Here is a 25,721-nt window from a genome sequence, read left to right as displayed (position 1 = left end):
GAAACCTAATATCATGCTAATATCAGCGTGTAATCTAAACCTGCGAAATTAAGGCACAACACCTATGATGATATCTTTATTTGTAAGTTATTGTAATTAAGCGCAGAAAGTTTACTTGTTGAAGCCCAACCACGCTGATCCCACTGATCGATTGACATCGACATCAATTTTTCTCGGCTGCTTTCGTTTCTCCGCTTAGCACCGGCAGCCTCAGGCGATCTCATAAGACTGCATAAGAGCCTCTTGAAGTTTTCGCTATGTATTTGAGTCGTTGTAGCCGGTGCGTCTTAACGCATGCGAAGCACATCTCACGAAGGCATAGAAGCTATCATCTCGATGCCGTCAGCACAATCGGTACCCCACAGAATAGGAATTCGCCCGAATTTCAGGTGAGTGCATGACATCGTCTTGACGTATGGTCACGCCGTACCTCACGCCATCCATGCCACCATCGCTCGAGTTTTCGTGGAGTTCGCTTTTATTTTGCTGTTGTGGGTTGGCACATAATGTGGATGCTCTGAACTTACTTTTCAAGGAAAATTACGGGCGCATGAAAGCGCTGGTTGACAAGCTAAGGAGCACTGTTGAAGAGATTACGAAAGGTAAGAAAGCTTTCATCCTTTCCCATTTTACTTTGTGAAGCTGCGTTGGAGTACTTGACAGAGTTTTTTATACGGCTCAAATTCCAAAATTCTTAGTTAAGCTGTTTCCAAAGACCCGGCTATGTAATGTGAATTGGGATCTGCAATAACTCCCTGAATGTTCTTTTTTTGCTCGGCATCCTTTAATTACAATTAATATGTTTCCCATGTACATTTTTTACATTGTTCACGTTCATATGAAATAAGTTTCTTATCACCTTGTGTGAAGAACCTTGACATTAGTTAATATTTTTAGAAGAAATAAGAAACCGTCTTTCTCACTGTTTTCCCACATTTTTCGCAGGAGGAGGCGAAAAAGCAATCAAGCGACACACATCAAAGGGCAAGCTTCTAGTTAGAGACAGAATAGACACTTTACTTGACCCCGGGTAAGTCGGCATTTGCAGCAACAGGTAAAGTGCAACATGAATGGCCACGAAAAAAGGCAAAGTTCATTTTAATAGGGAAAGTGCACTTTTGCTATGTTCTTTTCTTGTTTGTGTTGGGTTTCAAGTATTAACTCAATTCGTATTAAAGGTTCACTTTGAAATGTTGCGAACTCTATCCTTTCATTACAGGAGCCCATTTCTGGAGCTGTCTCAGCTTGCTGCTTACAATGTTTATGAAGACAGCGTTCCAGCCGCTGGTATTATCACAGGCATTGGTAGGGTTTGCGGGTAAGCATTTGGTTTCGATAATTGTGTGCTCCATCCGCCGCAGTGGCTCAATGGCCATGGCGCTCGACTGCTGATCTGAAAGACGTGGGTTTGATGCCGGCTGCGGCGGTCGAATTTCGATGGAGGCGAAATTCTAGAGCCCCCTGTACTGTGCGATGTCAGTGCACGTTAAAGAACCCCAGGTGGTCGAAATTTCCAGAGCCCTTCACTACGGCGTCCCTCATAGCCTCAGTTGCTTCGGGACGTTAAACCCCATGTTACTGGCACTGGGCAGCCTTTGTGGTTTCTATGCCTATTATCCTATACACGAAGGAAGCCATCAGTTACCAAAGCCAACGAAGGTATAAGGGAATGTTTATATATTTCTTTTTATTTGTGGTGGTAATCAGTGATTAAATTACTAGTGTAATAAATTTATGACTGAAAGATAATTGATAAGAAACTAGGAGGAAAGGGTGGCGCTGGTAAACACTCTCAAGGTTACTTTACATGAAACATAAACACCCCCGAAAGCAGAAGATTGGACATTCGCTACCGTAGCTCAGTTGGTAGAGCATTCGAAGGTCGTGGGTTCGAATCCCACCGGCGACAGGTGGCTGTTTTTTCTTCTGCTTTCTATCAAATATCTTTCAGCCGTAAAACGATTACGCTACGAATTTCCCATTGATTTCCAGCACAAAGAAAAAAACAGAAAAATTCCCCTATACCTTCCTTGGTTTCAGTAACTGTTGGCTTCCTTCATGCATGTCATAATGAGCCCCTCATTTTCCTACCCTTGTCTGCTCATTATCATCCTATGGCAGACTGCATCAATAAGTAGGGTGGATTTCTTGAGATCGCGGGCTATTAGGCTTTAAAGGGACTCGGGGAATAAATGGAAGTTGGCCTGTGTCGAGAGATTACTCCATTCCAGTCACAAAGATACTGCTTTCACTGAAAATTGAGGTTTTATTTCCTAGATAAGGCTAAAGGTGTCGTCATTTCTGACTGATCTCGCTAGTAAACTGTGGTGTGTTGACAGTTTTTTGGGCACCGATCCGATAGGCTAGGCTGCACTTCCATTCACTTCAAAACAGTGTCACAGAGTCCTTTTTAGCGTAGATGCCACAAGTTTGAGTTGAATGGTGGAAAGATTTTCAGATGTGGTTTTCTCGGGAATAAATATGCCTTTTGCAGCCGTGCAAACATAAACATAGCCAGGAAAGGTCAAAGAATTGATTTTTACTAAGAACAAAAATTGAATTGGGATTTCCTCAGTGTTCCTTTAAGGTTACTGTTTGCTTGTGTTCTCGTTTTTGAGATTAGTGTTGTTTTGAGATAAGTGAAAATCGCTTCTCTGATCAGACTCCTCACAAGCTGACACTCACTCTCTCTCTCGCTCACTCTCACTCACGCACTCAACTGTAAACTCCACTCACTCACTCTCACTCACCTACACACTCATCCCTTACTCATTCATTCTCACTCATTAACTCCCACACTCATCTGCACGCATAACCACTTGCCCACCTGCATGCTCATCCACCCATTCCCATGCATGCTCACCCACTCACACTTACTCTTTTGTTTCTTTTTTTTTCATTTTGACTTCTTTTTGATTCCAGTGTGTTTGCATACTTCACGAATATAGAAAGTGTAGTACTTATCGCACAAATTGGCAGTAATTTCCTAATCGTCAATGATACCTGGTGTGGTAGCAATGAAATTCGACTGTTGAGCCCAAGGTCTGAGGTCAGATCGAGGCCATCACGGCTGCATCATGATGGAGGTGAACTGCAAACACACCCATGTGCGGGTGTCAGTGCATGTTAAAGAAGCCCCAGTGGTCAAATTTAGTCCAGAGAGTTTGTATAGGTCTTGGGACACTAACCTATACAACTTCCTCTACGTAGAGTGATGAAATCATGCATTGCACATTTTTCTGATAGTCTTGAAAGCTAAATAAAGAGTGTCCCTTGCTTCTTAGAGACACTGGAAACAGATGGCAAGAGTTGAACAAGAGTTTGTAAGAGTTGAACACGTCTCATTGTATTTTGCTTACTTATGTTTCATGCGATGAATTCATATTCACAATGCTGTATTCTTTTCGCCCCTCCTGCTAGGGCCCACTTAGGACCTGCAGCATTTCTTAAATAAATAAATAATGCATGCATAGTTTCATGGAATGAGTTGATGTAGACATTGGCTATTGTTGACATTGTTATAGTAGCTTTTACTGTTATCACCTCCGGTGACTATGATGACCCAGTGGTGCTGGAAAAGGCCGCTTTTCTCTCATTGATATTGGTAAATGTGTAAATGCACTGCATGGATGCTCACTTAAAGCAAAAGGGTGCCAAGAAAATCGGCCCGGTTACTTTGTCCGGGGTAGATCTCAGTGCTAACCTGGTGTGCGCTGTTTCTCTTTTGCTTTCTTTCCTTCGTGCAGGACAGAGTGCATGATTTTTGGCAATGATGCCACCGTGAAAGGTGGCACTTACTACCCCTTGACTGTGAAGAAACAGCTGCGGGCACAGGAAATTGCTCAGCAGAACAATCTCCCTTGCATTTATCTGGGTGAGTGTGCATCTGCTGACTTGCAGTGGGGTGGTGTAGCTATGATTATCATCTCTTTGCTATGGGACAGTGCAGAAAGCCTGGTAGCTTGTGTTTCTTTTTTGGGCTCTCATTTTTGTCTATTCACTCAAGTAAAAGGCTTGCCTGGGAAAAGTTATTCATAACATTCAGCAGTCGTGTCTGAGGTTTAAACCTTGGAAGCAAAACTGGATTTGTGTCTGCGGGAATGTCATGAATTGTGTTCATATGGGTAATATAGTGTACTAGTCGAGCTTTGGATAAGGACTAGCATACTGACAGATGATTTCCAATTTCTAATGAAGGATTGTAATCTTTATTAGTGCCATTAAAAGCGTGATGTATGTTCCCTAACAGTTGCAACACAAATGTGATCAAACATTCTAAGAAGTTTTTTTTTTAACTCTACACATGCTTGTTTTCATCTGTGCTTATGCTGAAAACAATGATAAGTGAGCATATCAGAGGCTGCATGTGGGCAGAACTGAGATGCTGAAAATAACTGCAGTCTCAGCAGGAAGAAAAAAAGTCTTTTAAGTTAATTCGGCACCCTCCGCTTCATCGTTGCTCATAGCCTATGTGTCACTTCATAATGTTGAAGCCCACAGTTGACAATTCAGTTTGCGATTTTTTTTTTTTTTTGTGCATGTATGCTCTGAGGGCTGTTAACGTCCCTCCATTCCACTCGATGTAAAGGTAGTACTACTTTAATTTTGGACTCTCTTTTATGTCAGAACACGCATTGAAGAAAGTGTAGAAGTTAATGAAACCTAATGAACTCTTTCCATGTGAAAAACATGAGGCTTTTAAGAACGGTTTATGTATAACCAGTATGTGGTTATTTAGCGGGATGACAGTATCAAAGTTTCACCATAGAACACTGCTTCATCTCATTTTGTGTAGTTGTGTGTTTAATTATTTTTTTTTTTTTTTTGCAAACTGTAGTGCTAATGCTATGAATATAAAGCAAGGTTTTGCCATTTTCACCATAATCTTTCACCATTTTATATCAATCCCTCCAAGGATTTGCCAACTATCATGTGATGATGATACTGTTTTCTCGCTATCTCACGTTTACCTGTTGATTTTTCTTGAGCGATAATCACCTGCCCCCTTCTCCTTCATCTTTTTAATACAAGGGGAAAACAAAAGCAGAGCAGCTTTTGTCTTCAATCTTTTACATGTGGGCTTAGTGTGCGTATAATAGAAGTTCAGTGGCCACATGTTAGGATGGAGAGTGCTTCCGAAACAGCATGCTTGAAAGCAAGCATCTTTGACACTGGCTTCCAAAGCACCCAGTGTTGTAGATGTAGCACAGCTTGTAGTTTTCAAGCTGAGAGCATTTCCTTTCTAGGTTTGTGAATGTGTTCTTTGTGTAGGAATTTTTATCAGTGTCACAAATGTTGGACTAGACTTAAAGGTGCACTGAAGAGGAATCTGAACTTGTCTTTTTGCCTCGGGAACTCGATCTATACGTTCCTAGCATTCTTAGAAACTTTGATTATTGCCCTGCGTGGCCGACCTCCCTAATTAAATCGGATTGACATCCGGCTCCCGTCTTTTCTTTTTTTGAATTCCCCGCAATTGGTGGGAGGAGTCGACCAACGCATTTCAGGCAGTCGCGTGGCGACTTTGCTTTCGCTTTTATTTTGTTTCTTTTAGGTTTCTGTGAATAAGTAGGTCTAGTCACAGTCTACATAGCTGCAAATTAGGCTCACGGAAATAAAAATACGCGTGGGCTCTTTACTTTCGCCCATCACTACGTATCACTCCGCCGATGGCAGAGTGGCAAGCCGCCACGGGACTGGGTGAAAAGTTGGTCGACTCCTCCCACCATTTGCGGTGAATTAAAAAAAAAGGGGGTGGGAGCCTGACGTTAATCAGATTTAAAATAGGAAAATCGGCCGCACAGGGCAATAATTCGAAGTTTCCAAGAATGCCCGGAACGTGTAGATCGAATTACAGTGGTAAAAATACGAGTTCAGATTCCTCTCTAGTGCACCTTTAACTTGTTTCTAAGGCATTATTAGCACTAGGGTATGTGGTTTGCTCCAGTAATGGCCAGAGGTAGCTCTGCTCTTTTCCAGCTTCTCCCATAGGATATCTAGTTCTAGGGGACAGTATGAATGTTAGTGGTACTTAATCTTTCTTCAACAACAATTTTAGAAGCAGCACCAGTCATGCTTATGCGAGTTGCTTGCTTGATTTTTCTTATTGTAGTTCACGCAGAATTACTGCTGAGTCCTTACTCTATCTTCTATTTACAACGTGTCCTGCTGAACCACCTTCTTTTTTTAATACCCTCAATTTTCTATTTCCTTTTTCCTTTTTGTCTTATTATAAAAACAATTCAGGCTCTTGCTTTTCTGTAAGTACATGATCTTATATCTTGGGCAGCTGGGGTAAAAACCCAGGGCTACCACCCTGCAGTGTATCCCGCTCATCATTTTTCCTTGGTCTGACACAGTTGACTCCGGTGGAGCGTTTCTGCCGAAGCAAGCAGAGGTATTCCCTGATGTGATGCACTTTGGACGCAGTTTCTACAACCAGGCTAATATGTCTGCTCAAGGCATTCCCCAGGTATGGCTTCGCAAGTCTCTTAATAACTGTTCTTGTATTTAGCTGGGTAGCTATCGCTCTGCCTGTATAATCCATTGAGGTTTCAGTTAGGCTTAGCCACCTTCAGTTAGGCTTAGCCACGTTTAGGCTTAGCTACCTTTAAACCGCAGGGCTGTTTGTATGGTTTCTTGTTGTTGCACTTCCGTGTCGTCAGCCTAATTCAAGAGGCGCCATTTCAGAAGTGCACGCGACAAAATTGAGAGCTGCAAAGCCTCCTATGTGTTAATGCACGAAGTCTTTTGCACAGAAGTGGCCGTTGTGCAGCATAGTTCTGTTCCCATTCTACCTTTCTTTCTTTCCTATCCTACCTGGCTGTTTCATAGTCCCACGCCACCTTCTTTTCACGTCTGTAGTCCCTCTCTGCAGCCAGGTTGTGATGCTTGCTTCGTCTCATTGTTGAGAAGTTGTCTTCTCCTTGAAGGTGATGAGCCTAGTGGGTGAGCTTGTTGCAGGTATCTCGAAAAAGAGTGAAAAAAAGGTGCTCTATTATTCGTAGCTTGGTTCTGAATATGTAACACAAGGCAGGTTCTGAAGCTGATGATTTGAGGGGGAGGGGGGGGGAACTCATTATATTTGTGCAGGTGAGGCACTTATTTGTGGAGCGTCCTCATTTGAGTGCCATTGTTTCTGAAAAGCCATGTCAGCTCACACCTGTGCAATGTGGCAATGTTGGTCACCATGCGCTCTTTGTGTCTGATGCCTGCTTCTTTCTCTCTGTGATATAGATCGCTGTTGTGCTAGGAAGCTGCACTGCAGGAGGAGCGTATGTGCCTGCCATGTCCGATGAGGCTGTCATTGTACGGAAGCAAGCGACCATTTTTCTGGCAGGACCTCCACTGGTGAGAGCTGCATGCTGCTTTTTTTTTTTTTTTTCCCGTGCGCGCCGCGCTCTTTGCCTCACGCCTACGGCCGTCGAAAAGTTGGCTTCTCCTCGCGCTCATGAGCTTGGTGGTGAAGCCTTCTAAAAAAAAAAGTGTCGTTGTATTGTTTTTGGTATTATTTTGCCTCCGGATGTTGGCCTCGTGACCATCTACTTCACGCGTGCCATCACGGCCAGACGCTCTTTGCTATAGCCGTTTCTTGTAAAAAAATCTTTAATATAAACGAAAAAAATGTACAGTCGTCTATGGAAGGCAAAATGGGACCGCAGTTTCACTTTTATTATATCCGAGTGTTTACTATATCCGAGTTTATTATAGCAGGGTTCCACTGTGCTTGTTTGAACCTGCAAGAAATATTAAGTGGTGGTATATGTCTACTCAGTACGGTTTAGTACAGTTCATTTTAATGGGACACTGAGGACAAATTGAAGTTGTCTTGTATCAGTAGATTGCGTACTGCTTTATAATTACAAATAGCCTACTCTCGCCATATATGAAGCTTTTGTAAGGTAGAAAAAGAGCAAAAAAAATGAAATACAGGTGTCGCCATCATCAGCCAATTTTCCAAGTACACTGCGGAGTGTTAAGTGCGGATCTCAGACGCTAGTGTACGCTGCTGTTCAGTGGCAGGAAAAATTTTTAATCAATTTTCTCAGCAATCAATATGTCATTTGCCAGTATGTCAAGTGTCAGCTTACCCAGAAAGAGGCATAGATTTTTACTTAGAACAACAATTGAATGAAGTTGTCCTTAGTGTTCTTTTAAAGAGAGTCAACTGCATTAATATACATATATCAACACCCGGCTATCATTAATTGGCTCTGTGCCATTTTAACCAAACACCATCAGTTAATCTGTGCTAACTGTCTCTCATCATTCTTTTCATGTGTGAATTCCAGAGGTCCCCAGTATACTGTGCTAGGCTCAATGTACTGTGATAGGCAAATCAGCATTAACAGACTGAGTTTAGGACTGTTACCTTCGAATGTAGATGAGTGCTTGTTTAAAAATTACTTTAAGTGGGGCTGGAAAAGGACAAGGTTACAGAAAGGCAGACAAAGTGACATAGACAGGTTTGCTTTGATGCATCCATTCTTCTCCTTGCATTTGTCTTTCGCTATTTTAAAGGGACACTGAGGAGAAATTGAAGTTGGCTTGCATCGACAGAATACCAGCTCCTGATTACAAAAACGCCATTCATACTGACAACAAAGCTCCTGTAACATAGAAAAGAGCAAGAACCAGAATACAGGTATCGCCGCCACAGGCCAAACTCGCAAGTACAAGCTTCATGGCGTCATAGGACAAAACAGTGTTGCTAGAACCAATAGTTCTAGCAACACTAGGACACGAGAAGCTACGAATCACTGAGGCGCAGCAAATGCATGCGCAAATCTCCTTGACGTCGCCAGATGGCGCCACGTACCCGATAGCTACGCGCGCTCCTGCAGCGCCGGGACCAATCAGCGCTTGCTCTCAGCGGTATGGGGGCTCCCGGTATTCCGCTAACGGTAACAAGGTACACGGTATGCTAAAGGCGTCTATTTGCGAGAACTTCATTGACGACTTCGAGAACGGGATCCATTGTAACGCTGGTGCAAATGTAAACGAAGCGACGGCCGCAATAGCCGATAGATGCCTTCAACGTGCGGCCGGCGGTAGCTTTCTTTTCGGCTACTGCTGGGCCGCACTGCTGGCCGCCAGAAATCACGGAGTCTGCGTTACGTCATGTGAATGTCATGTTTCACGTCACTTAGTTCTGTGTCGTCATAGCAGAATCCCAAGTTTGAATCAGAGCGGCGGGAAAAACTATTTCAACTTTGAATCCAAATTTCTTAGAAATAAATGCATCTTTCACTGCCGGCCAAGTGGCAACAAAGCCATGAAATGCCGAACTATCGGATTTTGCTATAAAAAAAATATTAATAGAGCTCTCCTCAGTGTCCCTTTAACTTTTCATTTTAGTGAGCCAACGAGCTTGTGGGTATTTGGGGTTATGATAGTCAATTCTTGAGTTATTGAAGGCAGCTGCATTTTTTGCTTTAGTAGCGGTATCAAGAACTTGAATATTTGTCATGAGGAGATCTGTCATTTCTGGCTTTGAGGCTGCTACAATATCTGCATTAATATGGGCTCTGCAATGTATGTTGGTCCCTTTTTGTCCATGAAATTTCTGCACTGACTGTAAATGTCTGCAGTAACCAATGCTGCCAGGTTAGTGTGACACAGGTGAGCATGAGACAGAGGTACACATTGTCTGCTGTTTGTTTCAGGTGAAAGCGGCCACTGGGGAAGAAATTAGTGCTGAAGACTTGGGTGGAGCCGATCTTCACTGCCGGTAAACAGATGTCCTTTTTTCACATGTTCAGGAGTAAGACAGCTGTGATTTACAGAGATCTCTGAATGAATATTTTTTTAATTGGTTTATAATTTCAAAACTGAATAAAATTTAGTTATTGTAAAAGTAGGTAGCTATTGGTCGAGAGCTCTTTGCCTCGACCATGCTCTTTGCCTTGTTAAGCTTGCACATTTATTTTTTTACTGTAGCCCAAGGGTTTCAAGCAGAGCAGAGAAGATAACTAAGAACAGTTGGAGAGAAAACAAGTACCGTATTTACTCGCATAATAGGTGCACTTTTTTTCCAGAAAATCCGGCTCAAAGTTCGGGGTGCGCCTATTACGCGGGGTAAAATTTCCGGAAATTTTTCGACTGGCAAAATTGAACACACCGCGTAAACGCACTCGTGTACGGGCCGCACCCCGTTTTCGCGAAGAAAATGTTAAAAAAAAAAGGTCCGTGTAAGGGCCGCACCGAAACTTTCGGAATGCACGCGCCGAGGCCTCCGCGATCGGCTCCGGCTGCGCGCAACGGGCGCTTGATCGCGGAGGCCACACACGCGCACAGGAGCTTCCAGACGCCGCACAAGGCCAAGCTCATCATCATCATCATCATCGTTTTTCTCCGCCGCGAGCTTTCGCTATCTATAGACCAGATTTTTGAGCCTCTCCTGGGCGCGGCCATTTTGCACCGACTGGCGCGCCGCGGTGCGGGCGTTTCGTTGGGGACTGCGGGGCTGCGGCAGTTCCGCGGCCGCGCCTGCATATAGCCGCGCTTCGGGCGCTAAAAAAACATTGTCGAGCATACTTCCGCTGCGTGGCTGTGTTGCAGGAAGTATTTACGTTATCAAAGCGATAGCATTGACGCGTTTTAATGACATTTAGTTTGACATTCAAGTTAATTGTGCCGGCGCTTAGAACGCGCTCGTGCTTAATCGAATTCCGTCTTGGTGCTCCACCGCAAAGAAACTTTTTATTCAATATCAAGAATTAGGTGTGCGGCTAGTATGCAGTTCCAATTCCCATGCACTCTTATTCCTTCCTGCCGGCCATAAAGCCCCCCCCCCCTTCCACAAACGGCTTTCTTGTCGCCGCGCCAGTTTATCAACAAATTACCGCTGTGAGCTCAACTGAGTCGCAGCGCCAACAGAAAACAAATTTTGTCATGGTTTATGCAACCTGGTGCATAAAAACGTACTTCCGCTTAATTTATAAAAGCTTGAATAGATATGAGCAGCTAATCCAGCTTTCACTAATTCTGAGGTCCGAAGTCGCGTTATTTTATTCAGGAGCTCTCGCCGCGTGTGAGAGCGTTGCGTAGGCGTTTGGCTAAGTGTGGAAAATGTAATGAAATCGCGCATATTTTCCTATGAATAATGTAGATACCGCACCGCTGCGGTGGCTCAGTGGTTACGGCTCTCTGCTCTGGCCCAAAAGACGCGGGTTCGATCCCGGCCGCGGCGGCCGAATTTCGAAGGAGGCGAAATTCTGGAGGCCCGTGTACTGTGCGATGTCAGTGCACGTTAAAGAACCCCAGGTGGTCGAAATTTCCGGAGCCCTTCACTACGGCGTCCCTCATAGCCTGAGTCGCTTTGGGGCGTAAAACCTTAATAAACCAAACCAAGCTAAGGTAGATACCAACAGCAGAAAGATACTATAGATAAACCTTTCCCCAGATACCTCTAACATGCGTGCGGAAAAAGCAGCTGAAATCGGTAGCGGTCGTGCTTACAATCCTCTGCATGAAATGCGTTTAATGGGAACAAGAGCAAGCTCAGCGCAAGGGTGCCGAACACGTACATGGTGATCGAAAACACGCGCTCCGTCGGGACAACCTTCAGTCTGCAGCTCGCCTATCCAGTTACTACTCCACTGAGTCAAATCAATAGATCTACATTCTGATGCATAAAATTATCATAGATGATATCGCACGTAAAAGGCGACGACAAACGACACGACAGCGCAGAAATCTGCTTAGAAGTGCCGGTTTCCAGTCCGTACACTACTTGGTCGACTACACTCGGATGTCACGTTAACGAGTAACTGCGCACAAGATAACCGCAGCACTGTCTGGAAGAGGGCAAATGTGAGTAGTGACGCACAGCACACACCCTCATACGTTAGCTGATGAAGCACAACAACGGCAGAAGCGAACACGGAAACATGCGTTCTATGCGCGGCGCCGGCGCGTCCCGCAGTCCCTCGGGCCGCGCGCGCCGACAGATGGCGACTGGCGTCGAGAGTAGGCGCGCGTCCGCAGCCTGCGTGCGAGGGTAAAAAAATCTGGTCTATAATCAGCTCGTTTTTTTTGTTGTTGTTGTTGTTGCTGTCAAGTGCCGGGATTTGCGGTAGCGCGATAGTTATCGCGGTTTATTGCTTTGCCTCGGAGCGTTGCTGTTTTAGCTCGACGGGCAAGCACCTTAACAGCTATATGGCTGGGTGTTTGCTCTCGAACGCGGCAAGCGTGCGGCAGGTCGGAAAATACGACGTGGCCGAGAAGTGCGGCAGTTGCGACTGCGGCGTCCCTAAATTTTCGTACGCGACTCCAAGCGCCGAGGTTTTCGCGGGCCTAAGTCGGGAACGTTGCCGGCTGGAGATGAAGCTTTCCAAACAGACGATTAAAGTGAGCATCCCTGAAAACTGTGTGCGGCTGTTCTACGCGATGTCGTTGTATGTGCTATGGGTCCGCAGCAGCTGCGACGGCAGCAGCACTAGTAGGGACTAGTAGTCAGTTCAGCAAAAACTTTGTTAAACTAAAGATTGGGAAGCGGGGGGTGGCGAGGCGTCGCCTTGCAATCGTGTAAATACAGTATTGATCACAGTGCCAAGTTCGGGGTGCGCCTATTATGCGCGGAAATAAAAAAATCTGATTTTTCGCGCCCTAACTAGGGGTGCGCCTATTATGCGAGTGCGCCTATTACGCGAGTAAATACGGTACAGGTGTAGTCACAATTCAAGCAAATAAAAACGCTGATCACAAAGAATTTGACATGCACTCGAAGAACATGAAGGCAGCCAGGTGTAACAAGGATCACTCAAAAAATAGCATTTTCAAGAATTAAAAAATATTGGTGGGTACACTTAAGTTCTTCCTTAAAGGGGCACTGCAATGTTTTCCTCAAGGCCGATTAATCTGATTATATGGATTCATCATATATTCCAGAGACCAGTGGAAAAAGATTTATTGAAATTGGGGCATGCAAACGAAAGTTATTGCTCTTAGAAAATTCAAAATAAAAAGACCACACAACAGTGCGTTTCACTCACCCATTTCACTCACTCAGTGCTGACATTGGGTGCTTCCAATTAGAACCACACCTAGGACACACGCAGCAGAAGCTTGCATGCAATTATTGCTTTGGTGGGGCTGCCCTCAGTCGCGCATTTTGATGGCGTTGTCCCCCCTTGAGTACGTGCCATAGACAGGTGTGACTAACTCAACAAAGGAAGCTCTACGATGTTTCTTTGTTGGTAGGATTGGAAGGCTAACACCGGTCCTCCCCTAACCTTGCCTCCTGTCTGGCCGTTCTCTTCTCATTTTTGGGCGAGGTGTGTCGACCAGCTTCCCCCTTTTTTATTTTTGCTGCCGTGGTGTGGTTTGAACAACAGCGCTCGCCTCCGCGAAAGTTTGAAGAGAAATGGAAAGTATTGCCCTCACATTGTTCTTATTAGTTTTTGTTCACTTTCCCTGCTTCTTTCCAGTTTTTGTGGCATACAAAAAGCTTACTTGCACTCGGAGACATAATATTCTAAATCCATTTCGCGAGTATAAAGGAACAAGGTTCAAACTTCACACCCGACCAATCAGAAAGGCAACGCCCAGTCTGGATGGCACCTCATTTCTGCTGCAGAAAATGGTCGCTGCATTGCGACACCGTCGGCTCGAGACAAGCATTTCTGGAGAAGACTAAAATATTACAAATATTAAGATTTTGAAAATCACTTTGGGCATTCAGGCGTCACAATGCCCCTTACTTTGCATACAAAGCATAAAGACCTCATGTTTGATCTACGTCTCAGGGCCCCTTTAAGTGTATGCCGCGATAGTGTTAATGGGTTAATGTCCATTTATGGGGAACACGTCACTCTCTACTTTACATTCATAGATCCCTCACAGTCATCATACCACTCCTTGCGCACTGGTGCAGCAGATAAGCGATGCACCACTGCCTTGCGATGGCAGGTGCTGCCATCGCTGGGCCTTGTGCGACCCAGGTTGCTCTTCCCGAGCAACCTCTCGTGAGGGGTCATTATTTTAACTGCCACCTGCCACGATGGGCAGCTTGCTCACAATCTGATTGGCGGGTTGTGATGGTGCCACAAGCTTATGTGACCCAGGTGGCCCACCTAGGTTGCTACTCCAGAGATTTTTCGCTCACAACGCCGATGCCAACAATGCCAGATTTTCTGCAGAACGAGAGCGTTAACCTGTCGTGTTAAAATTGTGTATAGTTAAACGTGGATGTAACGAACCTCCATGTAGCAAAGTCCTTGCAGCGAATTCCCCAATGCCGCCCCCACTGAAGCACATGTGTTTGTAAACTCTGTGTAATGAAGGTTTTGCGGCAGTTGATCTTGATATAACGAACTCGCTTCACTGACTTTCTATTAGCTATTGTTGAGTTATCCCTCTCTCCCCGCCCCACACGTCATGGTGTCGTTCACACGGCGGAGATGGTGGCAGCTGCTGCCGCTATCACATCATCAACACTATTGCGAAATGTTTTTTGTGTTTTTGACTTTGAATAATGTGCGTGTAGGTACCATGAGCATTTGCTAGGCGATTTTTTGAATAGTTATTTTTAATTTTGGTTTCCATTCTCCATTTTTGTTCGAGTCTTCACATCTAAAGTGCATATAACGAAAACCAGCTAGTGACAAAAAATTGCAGACTTTTCTTATATCCAGGTTTAACTATATATGGAACAGCCACTACATTAGCCTCAAAATTTTATGCAAAAGTATTGCAATTTTCATGAAATCGACACCATACTGTGGCAGCCATTGCGAAGTAGTCCACGGAGAATTGGGCTATGCGGGACCAAGTTGTTTGCTCCATTTCATGATCATTTCATTTGTGTCAGAGAAAGAAGTAAATTTTTGAAGCGTTTTCGCATGGGTGTTTGTACAGGAATGAGACTGAATAGCTGCCAAGTGTCATGGTGTAAGTTGTCTGGTGGCAGCAACTCTGAGTTTGTGGAACAGAAGTTTCTACACTGTAGTTGAACGCTCACAGGTTTTTCATCGTGGTGAAGTGGCATGTGACTGATTACCTCAACATACATTCTTTGCCTGAATGTTACTTCACGTCTAATAATCGGTTCCGTTACCGGTGCTTATTCGTTCTTATGTTTTATCATTCTCATTTTTCTTCTCTCACTCTGTGCTTTCAGACAGTCGGGTGTAGCAGACCACTACGCCAATGATGACGTTCATGCCTTGCACATAACACGAAGAATTGTCAGCAACTTGAATAGAAGAAAGCCCATTCAGGTGAGAGATTGGCCAAGGCACTTTGTCTGTGATGTGTAAAGCAGTATGTTGGCTCTGTAAACTAGAAAACCTGCAGCAGCTTGTGCTGCCATCTGGAAACCACAAACGACCACAGCGGTGGCCTAATGGTTTGAGCATCTGCCTCATATACGGGAGGTGTGAGGTTCGATTTCCAGTGCCGCTGGGCACCCACCAGTGATACAGTGGGCACAAGCTTTCCCCTGGGCCTGGTTCCCAGCTTATCCGAGATGAAACACGCTTGGGAAAATGGGTCTTTGATCCCGCCTTGAGTAGACCTAAACACAATGTGCCATGGTGCTATTTGGCCAAAGCTGCCCTTGCACGGTAACAGTTTATCGCCATCATCATGGAAACCACAAGTGCACTTCTTAGACACTCGTCTAAGAAGTATTAAATTAAATTTATCATACATTAAATTTATCATATGTATGGTAGAGTAAAACGTCGTTAATTCGACCCCCGCTAATTCCAGGCTTCGGAATATTCAGACTGCCAGTGCGATCCCCACCAGCTCCCATTTAAGTTCATGGTGTCAGATGCTCTTTTATTTGGGCACTGGCGGGATTACACCAGTTAATCTGGATTGGCTTCAGGTGAGGGGCTGCATCTAGGTATGACTGGTACCGCCAGTGGTTCAAACAACCATCTTCAAACCTGCACTGCATGGTGCAGTTTTGCCCTGCGCTCCCACCTTCCTCCCTTCCCTTACAACTCTGTGGTTCAGGTGTCCACCGAGATATGTGAGGGCTGAGCACTGCTGTTTGCTTTCCTCAAAAACCAATTTGCCAATTTACCTGGGGTGTGTGCACAATGGTAAACATGACTAAAGCCCTTGATTCTGAGTGTAGGGTCACGTACCTTTACATCCCACCCTTTGCCTTCTTTATTCTCCTCACCCATTTACAGAGTGCTACACACAGCACACTTTGAAAGTTAAAGCACTTGCCGGCCCATGGGGTGGGCTGGTACCACCAAGTGCACAGAGTTTGGGATAATTTATTGCTTGGATAAGAAAAGAAAACAGCTAGAGAGTGATGTAAAGTGCCTGGCTATACCATGAGTCATCTTTATAACCTTTCGGTTTGTGCAGTGAAGGTACTAAAAGAGGACACTTACGGCATGATCAAGCACCATCACCACTGCTGCACGTGTGTTCTATGGTGCACATTGCCTTTGATATTTGACGATGTTCCCTTTCTACGGACTCAGTGTTGAATAACTTAACAGATATTTTGGTCTATTTTGCACATTGCTAAATCTATTCCAGCACTTACCCCAGTAATTTGCATAGGAATGGGGTTGCCAGCAGTTGCTTAATGCTTTTTGTCAACCTCAGGTTTTTGTGATGAAAAATTACAGCGGAAGGTGCAGCAGAAATTAACAAAATTGTTTTTTTGTATTTATGGTCGTTGAAAATTGTGATCGAATTGTGCTTCTGATGGATCTAGCGCATCACGGATTCTATGGCTTTGCAATGACGGAGGACCACCATGATGGACCTATGATTGAGGCCGCTGGTTGTGATACCGCATTTCTTTGACCAAAAGTAAAGTCAAGTGAGGCGATATTTGAGGCACACAAGGGAATAAACATTAAGGTTGATTAGTAGTAGCAGCTTACATTTTTTCTGTGATTGTTGTCACTCATCTCTGGCAATTCGTAGCAAATAACTGTGCAATGTTTCTGTTCTCTACACATGAATCCTGAGACGTTGAGGAGTCCAATAAAGCTTTTTTTTATGTACTGTTCATGCAGTACATTTTAAAAGTTACTTTTTTAAGAAATGTTTTTGTGTAAATATATGTTCTGGAATTTGAATTTTTTTTTTATGAGCACTGGACATCTGAAAAGAAACTGATAGCTTTATTGTGCAGAATAGAGCTTTGTGAACATGATTTTGGGCATTATCTCCTTAATTACTTAATGCCCCGGGGATAACATCAGGAGGGTTTTAATTGTTATTACTCAGCAAATATAATAGCTAGCTTAAAATGAAGTGCAGTTCTGAAATGTGCATAAAACGATACGCACTTGTACGAAATGTGATTGCATTATATGCTCAAATAACAGAAATAGTTTAATTGCCACATCAAGCCCTGTGGTTTCTGATATTGTTCTTTTAGAGTTGGGACGTTAAACCCCATAAACCAAACCAAACCAAACCAGACTGCGATAACCTGGTTGAAGATGTAAGTTTACAAGTGAGGTTGGAGTGATACGTTCGTGGCTATGTATCATAGCAAACGGCTAGTGCATTTGCTTGAATGCTCATTTTGATATTTTTTGGTGGAAGTTTCTGTCATGACTTGCTTAGCATAATGCGTACAGAATTTTACTGCTACTCGAATGAGCTTGGCACCTTACGTTTTTGACATGGCTTCAAGAAAGAGAAATTTTCTTGGCTGCAGAAGAGGCAATCCCCACCAAGGATGTGGCTTCATACTTCTAGATAGATGAAGTCAATGGAAGATGATTGAGTGTTTATGAAGGGTTTTCCAGGCTAATCTCTCAAAGACATTTAAGGTCTTCATTTGCAAATGGTTGCTCAGTGAGTCACGTAAAGAGCACTGATGCAGCTATTGAAGGCATGCATACACGTCTTAAATGTAGCCGTCATCCTATGACGTGAAATGCATAGTTCTCCATGCTCATCTCTTAGTTTTTGGCCAGCCATTTGAAAAAGGCAAAAGCATTACCAAGAATGAAGGGGTGTTTGGTAGTAATACAGGAACTGTAATGCCTCTTCACTGTTGCATCTCAGTGCAGTACTGATCAGCATGTGTACGCTGAGCCTGAAAGCGTGCCGTGACTTCCTCTCATGTGCTGGAGATCATACTGAGCATGATATGTTGTTGTCAGCAGTTATGCATCCTCTTACAAGCGGTTAGACTTAGTGGTCGATTGATTGTTAGCAGCCTGTCGTTCTGGAAAAGATGTTCACGTGCAGCGCAACAACGAATGCGCAAGTGTCTCTGATGTTATATGTGACAATTTGCAGATGGTGACCACAGAGGTTGAGGAACCAGCTTTAGAACTCGACGACATTTATGGTATCGTAGGCGACAACATCAAGAGGCCTTACGATGTGCGGGAGGCAAGTAATCTTGTCTATTTCTTATATCATCTTGCTACGTTGCTGTTATGCTCTTGCTTGTGACTACACAAGCCTTAGGTCAAAATGGGCAGAATTTGTTGTAGCAAAAGTGCTGTGGTGGTTCTTGATGTGGGCGTACGCTTTGCATTGGGCACCATGCTTTCAACAAGGCTGTCAGGATGAAAAAGGCTTTGCTGAACCCTGTGATGTGGATAAATGTGGCAGTTCGGTTAGTTGGCATGCATGACGTACTCTTCCAAGCAGCATGAAAGGTGGATGAGAAAAGAAGTATAAAAAAAATGAAAAAAAGAGGGATGCGAAGAGAAAGCAAAGCAAAGTGATTCCAAAGCATATTAAGGCTGACTTGGTGCTAAAGCTTTGATTTTGAATCTTGGAAGGTTAAAAATTTGAATTTTGGCCCAGTCAGAGCACTGGATTTTAATATATGGTTGCTATGAAGTTTACCATCTGGCATGATCTAAAAGCTCTGCCTGTGACCAAAGTGGTGCAGCAGATTTTGCATCGCGTATATATATATATATATATATATATATATATATGGCCGGTGGCTCAGTGGTTATGGTGCTCGGCTGCTGACCCGAAAGACGCGGGTTCGATCCCGGCCGCAGCGGCAGAATTTCTTTGGAGGAGAAATTCTAGAGGCCCGTGTACTGTGCGATGTCAGTGCACGTTAAAGAACCCCAGGTGGTCGAAATTTCCGAAGCCCTCCACTACGGCGTCTCTCATAGCCTGAGTCGCTTTGGGACGTTAAACCCCATAAACCAAACCATATATATATATATATATAGTGTTTGAAAGAAAGTTTCAATTTTGTAATGCATTACTTTATTGAGTAGGTTGCAGTATACTAGTAAGCTGTTTTGGAAAATTAGTTTTCAGATTTTTCTTTTTGCTTATAGTTTAAATTGTCTGGCTGGGTTGTCGTAAGGGTGGCTGTTCATGTGGTGCTCTTGCATCTGTGCTAGCAAGGAATGTGGTGCGTTGCATCCTTTTGATTTCCAAGCTGCATCAATTCCTTACGTTGATAAGCCTGTTTTGTATGCCACTGGTAATAGTAAAAGCAGTTTTACTGAAAGGACTCTGTTTCCGAAATTTATGATGCACAAAACCTGCCATAATAGCTTCATTTTAGATGGATACAACTTAAGTCTGCGGTGAAGCTCCGCCCACATTCAAGATCGTTGCACAGAATTCCTGCACGACAAAAAAGTAGTCCGTTTTTAAAACTTTGCTTGTTACCTAAACAAGAAGCTGATCACAAGAAAAAGATTATAAACTTTAGGATTTTGATACCTGGATTGTTTAATAAAATCAAACATTGAAAAGCTAATTTTGATTGCTGGTGTGACTGGCTAGCGGAGTAATACAAGATGCCACAGACCGTGGCCGAGTGTTAACAACTGCTGTTTTTTAAGTATATGCTACTATAGAGCTTGTTTTCTTGTTGAAACCAGCTATGCTGTCTTGTTGTGCTCTTATGTGAGAAATGTCGATATTCCCACTTGTTCCGTTTGAGAAAATTTTGTCATAATATTTGATAAGGACGAGAGATATTGTGTGGGTTTGTGACAAAATTGGCTCAGACATTCTTTATTCTGATTTAATGAAAACAAAAATTGCATGTATTTCACCAACTTTCATGGGTATACCTGCCGTATTTTCTCCTATTTGTTTGTAAAATTTTGAATGCTGTTCTCTCTCCTTCTTTCAGGTTATTGCCAGGATTGTAGATGGAAGCAAATTTGACGAATTCAAAGCTCTGTATGGAGAGACTGTGGTTACAGGTAATTATCGCGAGCTGCACGGTTTTTTGATTTTGCTGGTTGCCAGCACATTTTTCTTTTCGCTGCTTTCTCACCTGCCATTTCAATTTCAGGCTTTGGCAGATTGTATGGATTTCCTGTTGGTATTATCGCAAACAACGGGGTGTTGTTTTCGGAGTGCGCTGTGAAAGTAAGACGTGAAAGTTTTAATCTTTGCTTGTACTTGAAATATATTTTGTCTTTGCAAATCCAGCAAACTGATTGGCGAAAGAACCCTTGTCCACTGCTAAAAGAAACTGCTTTGTGAATCAATTTAGGGGGGAACCCCAACTAAATGCTTTGAACTAACATCACCATTCCGGTTTAGAGTCGTTGACCAGGTCAGCCATGCTTTACAATCTGCTTACTGTCCTGGTTAGCTGGGTAGAGCGACTGCTTTGGTCAGGCAATGGTCCCAGGTTCGATGCCCGGACCAGGATGAATGTTTCTTCAGGTTGTTAGCTTCTAAGAAATCTTTATAGCTTTCTTTTGCAGCCATGTGGCTGAACTCGGGCGGATGCTAATGAGGGATTACTCCTCAGTTTAGTGCGGAATGAGTGCTAGTGGCAAGCACGTGCTTTTTGCTCGAACTGAACTTACTGCAACCAGTTACACTTTCCCAGACATTCAGTGCATTCTGTTGGGGACAAATTCTTCTGAATATCAGGTTTGGAGTATGGATGCAGATCATGCAAAAGAACTGATTGTTTTCTTCGTTTTCAACACTGCCAGGCTTGACATTTTGTTAACAAAAAAAAATAAAAAGCGAAAGAAATGCTCCGGCACTTTGAACACAAGTCTCTCTTTTCACTTTCTAGTCTGCCCACTTCATAGAGCTTTGCTGCCAGCGGAACATCCCACTGATCTTCCTGCAGAACATCACTGGTAAGCAAGGCTTGGTTGCATTGCCATAGCTGCCACGTCAGCCACTGTATGCGGTGAATTCAATTCAGGTGAAAATCTTTCCTCCTCGGTGTTTTCCCTACGTATATGTTACATATATGTTTATATGTTACACTACAATATAATTGAATTAATAAGCTTGGAACACAGTTTTCTCACTTTTTAAATTGCATTTTATGTGAGGGAAATGCAAGGCTCATCTATTTCTTGTAAGTATTGCAAGAGAAGTGCAAAGGCTCAGTGAGAATGTGTACTTTAATAAAGGCTTTGTTATTACATTTGAAGCTTTGTTTTTAACATTGAATTAATGTTATACAACTGTTAAAGTGCAAGTTGTATTCAGTGCAGGAAATGATTAATTTGTTTGCATTTCTTGGGTAGCACTGGTGACATGCAGCAACGTTATGAGTGGTTCATATCTACAGCGTGATAAACAGGACAAGATGAGAAAAAACATGTAAAGACAAACACAGCGCTGCTCAACAACTTACTTTGTCATTACGAGTGGCTTTTTTTTTTTCTGTTGCATGGTTAGCTTGCGAAGATTTCTTTATGTTACTATTCACCATATCGAAGTAATGATCTCTGTGAGCGACGAATAGGGCATTATAATTTTTAAGCCTAACTTTAAGTGATACCATCTATCGGAATTAAACACAGTGTTCCGTATTCTCTGGCAAGGCAAGCAGGCTAATGCAGCTGACATCTTTGCCTTCAGTCGAGTGCTCAGATGGGACCAGTTTTTATAATTTTTGTACTGTTAGTGGGTTAGCTTTCAGTTCAACGCTTTCACTTTGCATCAGAGGAGGTAAGTATAATGTAATGAAACTGCATTTTGTTGTTCATCATGCGATTACATATTCATTGTTTTGGTGGGCAGTGACAGGTGTTGGATCATTCCTGCTGCGTAATAAGCCGTCAGCACTGGTCTTGATATGCTTTGCTTTGTTTTTAATCTGAGCTGAGACACCCTTTGTGCTGATTTGGTTCTCTACGGGTCCTACGGGAGTGCTGGCCGAGTGTGTATTGTTTTGGATACATGAAGGCCTTTTCACTTACTGGGGTGCAGGTTTCATGGTCGGACGGGAAGCTGAAGCAGGAGGCATTGCCAAGCATGGCGCCAAGATGGTCACTGCAGTGGCATGCGCAAGCGTGCCAAAGTTCACGGTGCTCATCGGTGGCTCATACGGTGCTGGCAACTACGGCATGTGTGGCCGTTCCTACTCGTGAGTATCTTTTTTCCTTGCTGCGATTTGCTATGTGAAGTGCAAGAGCTGCAAGTGCAGTGACAACATTGAAGCAGAATGAGTTCTGGAGCTGGTGGCTGTTTGCTAGTACTGTGTTTTCTGAAAAGTTCATGGTGATCGAAACTTGGAAGTATGTGGACGAACTTGAAAAGAATTCCGTTCGTTCTACTGTGGTCTGTCCACATCTGGGAAGCTCCATGCTACCTTTTCCTTAATTCCAGCTGGCAGAAGCGTGTTCTGACCTTATACTTTTCCATGCAGCTTCTCACGCTGAGAAAATTAAGCAGACAATGCGCAGTAGAACCTCGTTGATATGGGTCAGACTCATGGGCTTAAAGTTGCGTGCATTCAAAATGTCCATAGCGTTACTCTTGTTTTGTTCCGGAAAATACATTGCTGAATACACGACTTCTCGGTATGTGCATTCGTAATTTCGGCAGATTTTGATCCTGTGATACGTTTAGCCACTTACGAAATATGCTTTAGCGTGCGGGCGATTCGAGCCTGGGGTCACATGGCACAAAGAGCAGGAGGGTAGCAGCAGTCAGCCACTGCGACAACTTCTCTGCAGCGCAGTAGTGCAATGGGGCGAAGCATCTGGCGATGCTGACTGTGATGGCATTGAAGGACAGAGCCCGGCTGCTGCTGAAAAGCTGCTTTTTAATTATGCTCGTTGATTGAGTCAGTGCCAAATACTGTTACTGACAAAATGCGGCAAGCCTTTCATCAAATGTGCATAAACGGTAGCTTTTTTTGTTTAGTATCTCAGCAGTCTCGTCATTTCATGTGTGTTGTGCTCAGTCTGATGCCCCAGCACAATGTTATAAAAGCAAACTGTTCAGCAAGAACTGTTCAGACAACCCAGAAGCAGCCTAGGCGTATAGTCTGTTTTGAACGATCTTGAAATGTCACCCTATATTTAAGGTGATACAAGCAGCAAGTAATGCCACTCTGCTATACCTTAACGAGAACAGAAAACTGGGCAAGTTGGAACGGATTCATCTTAAAGCAGCACGATACACAGGACGCTCGTGTCGTCTCTTGTTTCTTTCTCTCGTCCTGTGTATCGCGCTGCTTTAAGATGCTATACCTTCTTTAATAAAAAAATGCTTGGTGATACGAGTAGCAAGTAATGCCACTCTGCTCTCGTGGAGTTGCATTCTTTTATAACAGTGTGGCCGATTCCCGCTTTGGTTGCTTTCATGTCCCAGCTTGCCGTACTGGTGCAACGCAGGCACTCATGTGGTTGTCCAGTCCAGTTGTGCTGTCCACTCGTGTTCAGCGCCTCATGCATGCATGTTTATGAATATGTCCTTGTTCCAGGCCGCGGTTCCTGTACATGTGGCCCAATGCCCGCATCTCTGTCATGGGCGGGGAGCAGGCAGCCGGCGTGCTGACAACCATCGCCAAGGACCAGCGGGCCAGGGAGAACAAGCCTGTAAGGACAACTCATTCACTCTACACATGTCCCGTTTTAGTTAGGCCTAAGACAAGAACGCCCTTTTAAAACTGTCTCCTTCCATGTGAAACATGGCAGGTTCTGGAAGACCTAGTTTGTTTTGAGTTTCTCACTTCCATCCGTATGGTTCGCTCATTCCTCCATTGCGGCGAAACTGCACGCTCATGCGCTGTTCGCTCTTTGTGTGGCGAGGCTGCTTCACAAGCAACACTGCCGCTTTTGAGGGGGCTTCACTGTTAGCGCGTCGCACTAGGAAGATGCAGAGGAGGTCCCCGACATTTTTCGATGCTCCCAACAGTGTGCGCACAATAAGGCTTTGATGGAAATGTGGAAAAATAGTCATTGTTGCACTGTCCTCATCTCAAAAGCTGGCGACCATTTCCCAACTGTATTACCCTTTCGATTTACTAGTGCTGGTTTTGGCCTAAGTATTTCAAATGGTGGCTGCGTATTCAAGGGTTTGCGAAATAACACAATGGTTCATGATGAGGTGTTGCAATATGTTCCTGAAGGAATTTACTTCAGGTGCAACCAGCTGCCTTGCCGTGCTGTGGCAGTTGTACAGAAGAGGTGTGGACACCGAAAATGTTTCGATGTGTATTTCGTTTCACAACAAGAAACCAGGCACAACTCATTTGCATTCGCTGTTATAGTCTCGCTGTAGCTATCACGAGATGCTTTTGTGCAAGAAATGGCTCAGTGATAGTCTGCTTCTGCCAGTCTACTGCATGAAAGAGTAGAGTATTTATATCAACTCTGCTGCGAGTTCCATCAGCACCATCCCTCAGGCGCACTGAAAACCTATATTGCATGTAGCATGCTCACCAGATGTGATGCGACTGTGTTATGAGCTTCACATGTATATTCAGCAGATGCCCCCCCCCCCAGTAAGAGCATTTATTTTATTTATTTATTTTATTTTTACATACTGCAGCTCCTATTGGGGCTATTGCAGGAGTGGGTTTTAACATTTGTAAAAATGGCAATGTACAATACACACACGAAAAGATTACATCTAACATGGTTGAATACATAGCGCGAACAATGTGATAGGCAGTAACTAATAAATTGAAGCAATCTACAATGAACACAACACAAAGCAAATATCATGTGGCACCGATAGCTGTTAAAAATGAGTTTAATGGAAGAGACCGCTTTATGCCAGGAATTAAGTTCTAATGCTCAATAGTACGAGGAAAAAAAGTTGTGTTTGAAATTATTAGTATGGGCGAAGTATGGCTTAACATTAAGGCTGTGATGGCTCCTGGTTGATCGGGGAATATCAGGGGTAAGATAGACATTAGGTGTGACATGATATAGTGAATTGACGATTTGCTGGAAAAAAAAAAGTTTTGTTGTCATGCCATGGAGTTGCTGATTACAGTGCAAGCTTAGAAGCCACTGAAAAAGTGCATGGCTGATGCACTAAGGTTGCTTTGTGTAGGCTATTCACGTGTTGTGGTTCCACAGTTCACACTGTTGTGCATTCTTCTTCAGTGGACGGAAGAAGAAGAGAAGGCCATCAGGGATCCCATCATAGAGAAATATGAAACCGAAGGGAACCCCTACTACGCAAGTGCCAGGTATGCATGCTTACATGAACCGAGGGTGAGGCTGTTTATGACACAGCTTCCGAGTTACACGGGCTCTTAGCAGAATGGCGTTGGAACTAAGAGTGAACTGTATAGAGGTGCAAATGTCTGAGCAGGCAGAGATTATTTCGTGGGCTGTGCTTTTAAAGTGTGTACTGCTTGGTAGCAGTGGCACGTTATTAAGTGCGCTGCCAGTGAGTGCTAGCTGGCAATGCTACAAATGACGCCACGCATGACTGCCACTGAACAAGCACGAATAGCCACAGTAGCCAATGAATAATTGTGCTAATTCATGGCTGCCTGGAACCATACTCTGCAATACGACCCAGATTAGAACCTCTGGTTCTAATTTGGTTGCCTA

At 43.9% G+C, this 25,721-nt stretch overlaps 1 protein-coding gene across 1 annotated transcript in view; it reads left to right on the top strand.

Annotated features, from left to right (window-relative positions):
• The first annotated feature begins 159 nt into the window (after positions 1–159).
• Positions 160–25,721, top strand: part of Mccc2 (methylcrotonyl-CoA carboxylase subunit 2) — a 30,439-nt gene continuing 4,877 nt past the window's right edge. The window contains exons 1-16 of the mRNA XM_089547888.1: positions 160–389; positions 536–602; positions 946–1,030; positions 1,220–1,318; positions 3,747–3,874; positions 6,360–6,472; positions 7,237–7,350; positions 9,666–9,730; positions 15,122–15,221; positions 18,241–18,336; positions 20,069–20,141; positions 20,234–20,310; positions 20,978–21,044; positions 22,132–22,288; positions 23,633–23,747; positions 25,266–25,351. Coding sequence (XP_089404014.1) covers positions 258–389; positions 536–602; positions 946–1,030; positions 1,220–1,318; positions 3,747–3,874; positions 6,360–6,472; positions 7,237–7,350; positions 9,666–9,730; positions 15,122–15,221; positions 18,241–18,336; positions 20,069–20,141; positions 20,234–20,310; positions 20,978–21,044; positions 22,132–22,288; positions 23,633–23,747; positions 25,266–25,351 — 1,574 coding nt within the window. The 5' untranslated portion in view covers positions 160–257. The remainder of the gene's footprint in view (positions 390–535; positions 603–945; positions 1,031–1,219; positions 1,319–3,746; positions 3,875–6,359; positions 6,473–7,236; positions 7,351–9,665; positions 9,731–15,121; positions 15,222–18,240; positions 18,337–20,068; positions 20,142–20,233; positions 20,311–20,977; positions 21,045–22,131; positions 22,289–23,632; positions 23,748–25,265; positions 25,352–25,721) is intronic.

Source organism: Amblyomma mixtum, chromosome 6 (genome assembly GCF_055824585.1).
Source record: "Amblyomma mixtum isolate Tamu chromosome 6, ASM5582458v1, whole genome shotgun sequence".
Lineage (NCBI taxonomy): Eukaryota > Metazoa > Arthropoda > Arachnida > Ixodida > Ixodidae > Amblyomma > Amblyomma mixtum.
This window is presented reverse-complemented; position numbering and strand designations above follow the sequence as displayed.